The sequence below is a fragment of the Quercus lobata genome, chromosome 12 (assembly GCF_001633185.2).
Source record: "Quercus lobata isolate SW786 chromosome 12, ValleyOak3.0 Primary Assembly, whole genome shotgun sequence".
NCBI lineage: Eukaryota > Viridiplantae > Streptophyta > Magnoliopsida > Fagales > Fagaceae > Quercus > Quercus lobata.
Window position 1 is genome coordinate 40,593,804 of NC_044915.1, and position 8,351 is coordinate 40,602,154.

The 8,351-nt window shown below is 38.3% G+C and overlaps 1 protein-coding gene across 1 annotated transcript; it reads left to right on the forward strand.

The window, feature by feature from the left end:
- Positions 1–1,819: 1,819 nt before the first annotated feature.
- On the forward strand, positions 1,820–4,158 carry LOC115972174 (probable inactive poly [ADP-ribose] polymerase SRO3). Its single transcript, XM_031092358.1, has 4 exons — positions 1,820–2,894; positions 3,137–3,360; positions 3,465–3,577; positions 3,696–4,158. The coding sequence occupies exons 1-4, from the start codon at positions 1,921–1,923 to the stop codon at positions 3,807–3,809; spliced, it is 1,425 nt and encodes a 474-aa protein (XP_030948218.1). The 5' UTR covers positions 1,820–1,920; the 3' UTR covers positions 3,810–4,158.
- Positions 4,159–8,351: the final 4,193 nt, after the last annotated feature.

Here is an 8,351-nt window from a genome sequence, read left to right on the forward strand (position 1 = left end):
ATTCCATTTAATTTTTTCTCAACAAAAAAATCCATTGAATTTTTTATTTTATAAGTAATCGTTGAACAAGGGGATAAAAAATGGTAGAATAGCAATCATTGAAGAAGAGTTGGCTAAGCTTGATGACAATAGGCCATCAATGCCCTTATGCTATCTGCATGATCCTCCCTCGACTCCAACTCTTGTGATCGTCATCATAATTCCACAAATTAATAAAGGTAATGATATATTGGGTAAGACCTTTATCCAATACTTTTGTGCACAAAACGAGATATGAACCAACACGCGATCATTTTAGAACACACGTCGCATTTGTGTAACGGCCAATGCACATAATCATTAGATACAAGTGAGACAATACACCATTGCTATCATTTAATACCATATTTCTATTTTTTGAAAGTTCGTTATGTTTTGACATAAATGCTAACTACCTATTTGGATTATGAATTCGATTTATTTTCCTTTTTAATTATTGGGTAAAATATTGTTGATCTTCTCTAATAGGGAATAATATATTTTGCTTTTAATTGCCCATGGTTGAATTAATAGACAACTTTACACGTGTAAGTAAAATCGGAAAGAATGGGAAAAGTGAAAAATGTGAGGGACATGTCCCTTCCCATGCCCTAATTAAATGTTAACTTGTGATTGGTGTATAAGTTGACACAGAATGCTTAGATACTAAGGGTGGACTCATGTGAAAAATATTAAAATCCAATCACAATTTGTCATATAAGCAGGGTGTGGATTTGGGTGTAGGAAAGGGTGTGTCCATAAGAGGACTTTGAAGAAATATGTGTTTTGAATGTCAGCAATAAATGTTGATGTTCTAAAATATTGCAATTTGAGAAAAATTGTTCCATTCATGGTACTTTTGTGGTGTGCATGTGATTAAAGAATATTACGCGACCGTCGTAAGGTTCTTCAAATATGTATTGTGTCAATAGTATAGTAACTCATTGATAATGTTTAGTTTTCTTTATAAGGAAAATCATCATTTAAATATGTTGTCCCTATCAGTTGTAAAAATTGAATTACAAAAAAAAAAAAAACCAAAGATGTCTTACCTTGTACCAATTAGTTTCATTACAACATTTTATTTATTCATCATCAATAATGATATAAAATATATTCCAAATAATAGCTCAACGATAATAGTATTTTTTGTAGTGTCGTATGTTCTCACCCACTTTACCTTGAAAAATAATGGTATCAAGTGGAGCCATTTTTTAATGTTTGGACTTTGGATTCGAAAAAAAGAAAAAAAGCGGGCTTTTCCCCTCCATTTGTTCTGTTTCCATGGGAAAGAAAAAGAAGAGATTTCGCATGGTTGCCCACACCACACTGACGTGTTCTTTATATCTCTTTGACAAAAAACGACACCAATATTTAATTCAGTAGTTGCAAATTACATGCAAGCACCGAGCCATCCATTCAAAAAAAAAAAAAGTCAGAAGGTGGACTTGTAAACCCAAAACATATGAAATGCATCGTATTCTCCATTTAAATATATTGTTTCCGTTACAGCTACACTTTCTTTGGGCCGAAGTAAAACAGTGAGATTAGGTAGCCCACATAGACGTGGCATTAATTATTTTAGCTTGGCAAAACTTAACGGGCAAGAAATTGTAAGCCATCGCTATCACGAAACGAAACCTTGGACTTCACAAAAAAAGAAAAGATCTATAATTGCAAACTGCCAAAAATGCCCTTCAAAGATAACCGTTCAAGGGGCAAAACTTTAACTTGCGCAAGAAGTAGAGGGGCCCTTTTTGGCACTTCACTATAAAAGGAGTCGCTTTCACAGGCTCACCATTGAACGCCTATAAGAAAGGGTTCCCAAGCACAGAGAGATTGATTCTACAATTTTCACTCAACATAATATCCTACACTATTTGATTGAGGCCGTAGAATCCAATGGCTTCGCAATCGATGCCCCAAAACGACGGCGTAGCAAGCAAAATTGTGGAAACGATTAGGGTTAGAGTTCCTCAGGGCCAGAGCTCTTGTGCCATGTCGAGCTCTTGCTCGACCCGATTCATGATCCAGAACCACTCCAACTTCAAGCGAAGCGGTGCTCCGGCCCGGTTCATGTTCTACCAGGCCGGTTCGTGGATCGATTTCCCGAGCGAAGTGTTCGGAGGTCTGCGATTAGGGTTCTCCGAAGGCAAGCCTGTAATCGACTTGTCGATTGGAGGAGCCAAGTACCTCTTCGATTTTCTGCGCATGTTGCAGATCGATTTCGTGACCGAGAATCAGAGGTCCATTGCTTGGATCGATGAGAATGGTAAGTGCTTTTTCCCCAAAGTTTTCGTCGACGAAGAGTTCGAGGAGGTGGAGGAGAATCATGCGATTCCGAAGGTCGAGATTGAGATTCGAGTTGACATGGGCGGGAATTCGAATTCGAATTCGAATCATTCGAATTCGGGTAAGCGGAAGAGAGTGGAATTTGAATCGAATTCGAACGAGGACGAGGCCGAGGTCACTTCGTCTAAGAAGAAGCTGCGAGACGACGAAGATGGTGCAGCGAAACGCCTGTGTTTAACGCCTAGTTGGCCGAATGCGAAGCCTTTGAGCCAAGGAGATAGAGAGTACTCTGTATATAGCAATTTATTGATTAAAGGGCTTAGGAAGATTGATCTTGAAAACTATGCTACTGTTACTGCAATTCACCAATGTACGCGTACAGGACCATTGGAGAGAGCTCGCTCACAAGTTTTTGAGAAGCAGATTGAGATGATCAAAGCAGCTCGTGGAACGTCCAATGGTCCTGTGTTTGCGTGGTATGGGGCTTCAGCGAAAGGCGTGGAGGGGATTTTGAAACATGGATTTGCAGTGCCAGACAATGGGACTGGTATATATTTGTCCCACGTGGACTTACCTCATATAAGGTAGATTAGCTGTATGTGATTATATTTTGTTTTTGAATTTTTGAGTATATATCTGTTTGGTGCTTTAATGAGTATGACTTCAGATAGAATAGAACGGAGTAAAAAGATTCCATGTTACCGAATTTAACTAATTTGTCGCGGAGTCATAGCTGACCCGAACTTCTGGGACTAAGGCTTTGTTGTTATTGTATTTAACGAGAATTATTGGGGCTAATGAATTGATGGGTTGGGTTTTGTTTCAGTGCTCTGCGATTGGAGGCAGATGATAATGGCGAAAAACATTTAATACTTTGTAGGGTAATTTTGGGTAATGTGGAAAGGGTTGGGCCTCAGCAATGCCATCCTTCTAGTGAGGTTTTTGATACTGGTGTGGATGATATTAAGAATCCGAAACGGTATGTGGTATGGTGCACCAATATGAACAGCCATATTCTTCCCGAGTGTGTTGTGAGCTTCAAATCTTCAGGTATATATGAATGAAGGCTTCATCTTCATGGTTTTTCTTTAATTTTTGTACTACCTGTTTTTCATTTTTGGAAACTGATTTTACTATTATTGCTAATTTTTCAGGCTACTTGAGAGGACATGGTAAGTATCCATTTTCCCAATTATTTTCAAAGATGAAGAGTTCCCTTCCTGCTTCGAAAGTTCAGGAGTTGATGGCTTTGTATGACATATTTAAGGTAAGTAAGTGGCTTTCCAATTTTGGGAAGACTATAGTAGTACTTTTTGTTTTTTTTATGCCAAGTGATATGCAAGAACTAGAAAGTTAATTTGTAAAATTATTATGGCTTACAACAGGCTGGGAAGGTGGCTAAAGATGTTTTTATAAAACAGTTAAGATCTGTTGTGGGAGATGAGATGCTGCGGTCAACCATTCAGGAGATTCATACTTCAGAATGGGGTTCTTCCTAGATTTTGTTTCATTTGGAGGATTTAGAAATGCTTTTGTCATTTATATCTTTCACCTCAAAAAAAGAAAAGAAAAGAAAAAAAAAAAAAAACTTTTGTCATGGTCTATTGAATAGTAGATTACATGCTAGGATTAGCAAGCAAAGACTCAACCATATGAAAGAACAAAAAACTAGTTTGTAGTTTTTTTTCCTTTTTTTTGTTGTTGGTATTGAAGCACCTCACCATACAGTGGGCCAAATATAAGTTCATAAAAAAAAGTTTTTAAGTTTCATAGTTTGGAGCTAATGTTGTTTGGGTGTTTCTACTACTATTTAAATCAATTGAATAGAATGGTTGGCATTATTGTTCAGATGTGCAGTGTAAAATTTTTTTATTTAAATTTTTGTAGGTTCTGTTGTTGTTTTGTATTCTTTTGGTTTTGTAATTCTGTATTGGTGGCTATCCCTAGGGCCTAGGGATGGCAATGGGGCGGGGGCTAAAGGATGGGATCCTCGTCCCCACCCCGTATGATTTTTTCTTGCCCCATCCTCGCCCCGTCCTGTATGACGGGAAAAACTTTCTCACCCCATCCACCCCTTGGGGTCCCACGAAGCCCCACCCCACCCCGTAAACAATTCTTTTTCAATGAAACCTATTTCATTAATAAAAATATACTTGAAATTACAACCAAATTTATCCCACCAAACCAAATCAATTTTTACAAAAAATTGAATAATATATCCAAGTATTTAACAAGAGAATCATTAAAAAAAAAAAAAAAAAATCTCATAATATAATACATAACAAATAAAGGCAGAGAACCACATTAGGTAGAATAAAATAAGCTAATATTGATATGTTTGTTTAAATAGTAGGATTTTAGGGTATGAAAAATTTACAATTAAAACCCTTAGCAATGTGGGGCAGGGACAGGGAGGGTCGGGGCGGGTCTAAAAAATCTAAACCCATCACTGCCCCGCCTCGTGGTGCGAGGCTAAAATCTTGCCCCATCTCCGCCTCACCACCTTTGCAGAGTGGGGAAAACCCGCGCGGGGTGGGAAAACCCACATGGGGCGAAGTGGGGAGGGGTGGGTTAAGCAGGGCGGGGGAAAATTACCATCCCTAAGCCTAGGGAGGGTCGGGGCGGGTCTAAAAAATCTAAACCCATCACTGCCCCGCCTCGTGGTGCGAGGCTAAAATCTTGCTCCATCCCCGCCTCACCACCTTTGCAGAGTGGGGAAAACCCGCGCGGGGTGGGAAAACCCACATGGGGCGAAGTGGGGAGGGGTGGGTTAAGCAGGGCGGGGGAAAATTACCGTCCCTAAGCCTAGGGGGTGAGAGTTTGGTAAGAAGTATAGGTGGTTAGTTCATGAGTTTGTTGTGAAGAACTAACGAATGCAAACATTTACTTAGGTCCACTATGTAGGATGTGGATTTTAACCTAGATATGAAAATAAAAAACAAGAAGTGATTTTTTTTGGGAAATCCTAAAAAGTATCCTAGGTTGTGAATGTTTTTTAATACGTTTTTGAAGTTGAACTTGAGCTTGGTGAGGAAGGCATTCTTGTGCACCATAGTGTAGTGCATGTGAGCTTCCTAGTGTGGAGGAGATGAAGATGGAGGGCTTGGTCATCCTTTGCAACTCTCAAGGTCTTGAAGTGTATCAGTGCCACTCCTACTACCAAAAAAGTCAAGGATAGCTACTCGATTTGTGCCAATAAGGGTAAGATGTGCAACCACCCTTGCATCAATCGCAAGGGTGGAAACTAAGGAGGTTAAGCTTGTGAAGGCCTTTCGGAGCATTCTCAGAATTGATATTGTCAACGTTGGAGGCTGAATTTATTGAACCGTGCTTTAGGAAAACACCTCGGGAGGGTTGTCATGAGTTGGTTGTGGAGAACCTAGACTTGATCTTTAGGTCATTTGAGAAGAGCACTAAGGTCGAAGATGATGATGGTGCAGACACCAAATTGGACTCATCAATGCTAATTGATTTTTTTTATTTTTAATAAGTAACTAATTGATTTTGTTGGATTTGATTGATTGTGATTGAAGCTTATTGATAATAATTGATGCTATTATAGGGTGTTTTTTTTTTAATATGATGTTATCTCATTGTGATTTTATTTTATTTTATTTTCATTTTTGATGTAATTTGGGGACTCTTTTTAAAGGGCTCTAAAGTTCAATATTGTAAGCAATCGATCATGGATTTATAAAATTTGGGTTGGGAGTTTTCTTCTAGTCCTTGAGGATGATCCCAAGCAAGCCCATGTACTAAGTCCTAGGTTGTTATAATGCTTAATGTTGATTCCATGCAACCTTAGGTGTTGATTCCTATCTAACCCCATCCTCGTCCCATCCCCTTACTAGGGTGAGCTATGGTGGATCTGTGTAGGTCTCATGAGCTGTGTAGGTCTCACAAGCTGTAGATATTGAACATCAACTTTAAACATTGGAAATATCTCTAGTTCTTATTTAGAAACTAGAGTTCTTTTTTAAAAATATATATAGGTCTCAATTTTAAGAAACTCTTTATGGAAAATTGAAAAAGTTGTAAAAAAAAAGTTAGTCATTTTTTTCATTTTCCCAGAATAAGTTTTCCTAAAATGGTTTATTAATGGATGCTCGAAGGACATACGTCAGTATAACCCAATATGTGTGTGTGTGTATAAAGTAATAATGATTCATTGAAAAAAAATTGAACAATGAAACCCTAGTATATAGGTAGTGTACTAAGGACACAACAAAATTTTAACCAAAATGACATAGATCTAGAAATTCCTTTTAAGGAAGAAAAAGTATGGCTGCTTAAGGTAACCAACCAATCAAACATGGTACATAAAAGATGTAATTTTATCTCCACAGACAAATTCTTAACTCCATCAAAAGTATGGAGGCTTCTCTCACCCCAAATGGTCTACATCACCTAGTGAGGCAGCATAACAACAAAACCTTAGTTCCAAAATTTGGGGTATGGGTTTATGGCTCCTTACCAACAACGTATGTCTTTCAAAGCTCCCCTTTCTAGCATGCCAATAACTCCACCACCCTCCTCGGCAAGAGCCGTTGCACCCCAAAAAGGCAAAAAACTCATGACCATAAATTGTATGCATAGTTACAACGAAGTAATAAATGTTCAGTGGTCTCCCCATTATGTTTGCACATGCAAAATCAATCAATAATGCAAATATTCCGTTCTTGAAGGAATCTTAACCTTTCAAATGCTTTTATATGAAAAGGAAGGGGAAAGCCCTGCACTCAGGATTCGATAATACAACTTGACGTAAAAAATACCGCTCTTAGCTGAGTCCAAAACTTCCAGTCCTCCTCATCCTTATAAACTTTAACGGAGTAAAGAATACCATGAAACAATTGCAAACTCCTCACCTCCTAATCATTAACAAATCTAGTAAACAAAACATCCCAGTTAATAACTCCATGCCAATTCATACTAACCTCCACAAGATCCTCCTTATCTCTGGCTATACGGTACAATATCAGATTGGCATCCTTCAAAATTTTATCCCCACACCATGGATCAAGCGAAAACTGAACTTAAGAGACCAATACCACCCCAAATTCGACTTACTATGAGAACCTCCCCTAGCCTTTTTGGATATGTTTCCAATAGGGATACTCCATAAGGTTCCTTAATCACATTAGAAGTCCAATCCCCCACACTACACCCGTACTTCAAAGCCACTACATTTCTCTATAGAGAGTTAGGTTCATTGGCATATTGTCGAGCCAGGTCCCTAACAAAACATTGTGGAAATGCATAAGGCTTCTAATTCCTAACCACCACACTGGATTGGATCACAAACTGTCTTCTAGTTTACCAAATGAAATTTAACCTCATCAATTAACCCTACCCACAGAAAATCACTTTGTAATTTCTCAAGGCAATGACAACACTGAAATAGGTTCGTAAACCAGATAGGGTGCTCTTTATTAAAATGGGTTATGATTATATAGAATTATTTTTGCATTTAGCTTCATTTTTATAATATTTTAGTTAGTTGTCTAGTTTGCAAAACTATTTAGCAAACTAGCATCTCGAGTGGCTAAAACTCGAGTTCTAAGATAGAAATCAAGTTTTTAAAACTCGAGTTGTAAGTAGTGGTAGCTGAGGTGGAAAAAATCCACGTGGAACTTGAGTTCCACCGTTTACTTTCCCAACGCCTGTGTTGCTTCTTCTTCCCTTGTTCTTCTTTCCTTCAATCCGTGATTCTTCTTCATCGGATCTGCGTTCTCCAGCCCGTGATTCTTCTTCGTCAGATCTGCGTTCTCCAGAGAGGTTTTCGAATTTGGTACTTCTGCTTCTTCTTCCCCTTCATTTCTGGTTCTTCGTCTTCATCGTCATCTTTGTTCGTATTCTTCTTTGGAACTCGAGTCTTTAAGACTCAAGTTATATGTGGCAAAAACATATCCATCTCAACAATCAGAACTTGAGTCTTTGAGGCTCAAGTCATCTTCATTGCCATCTACAGTTAAAGATAGTGTTTTGAACCATGTTTCTAAGTGTGATATAGAGAAATCCTAAAAACAGAATATGTCAGT

Excerpts from the sequence above, each read along its gene's own strand:
- LOC115972174 (XM_031092358.1), top strand. The coding sequence starts at position 1,921 with ATGGCTTCGCAATCGATGCCCCAAAACGACGGCGTAGCAAGCAAAATT. Across the intron at positions 3,361-3,464 it reads TGTGAGCTTCAAATCTTCAG|GCTACTTGAGAGGACATGGT; the intron begins GTATATATGAAT and ends CTAATTTTTCAG. Across the intron at positions 3,578-3,695 it reads CTTTGTATGACATATTTAAG|GCTGGGAAGGTGGCTAAAGA; the intron begins GTAAGTAAGTGG and ends GGCTTACAACAG.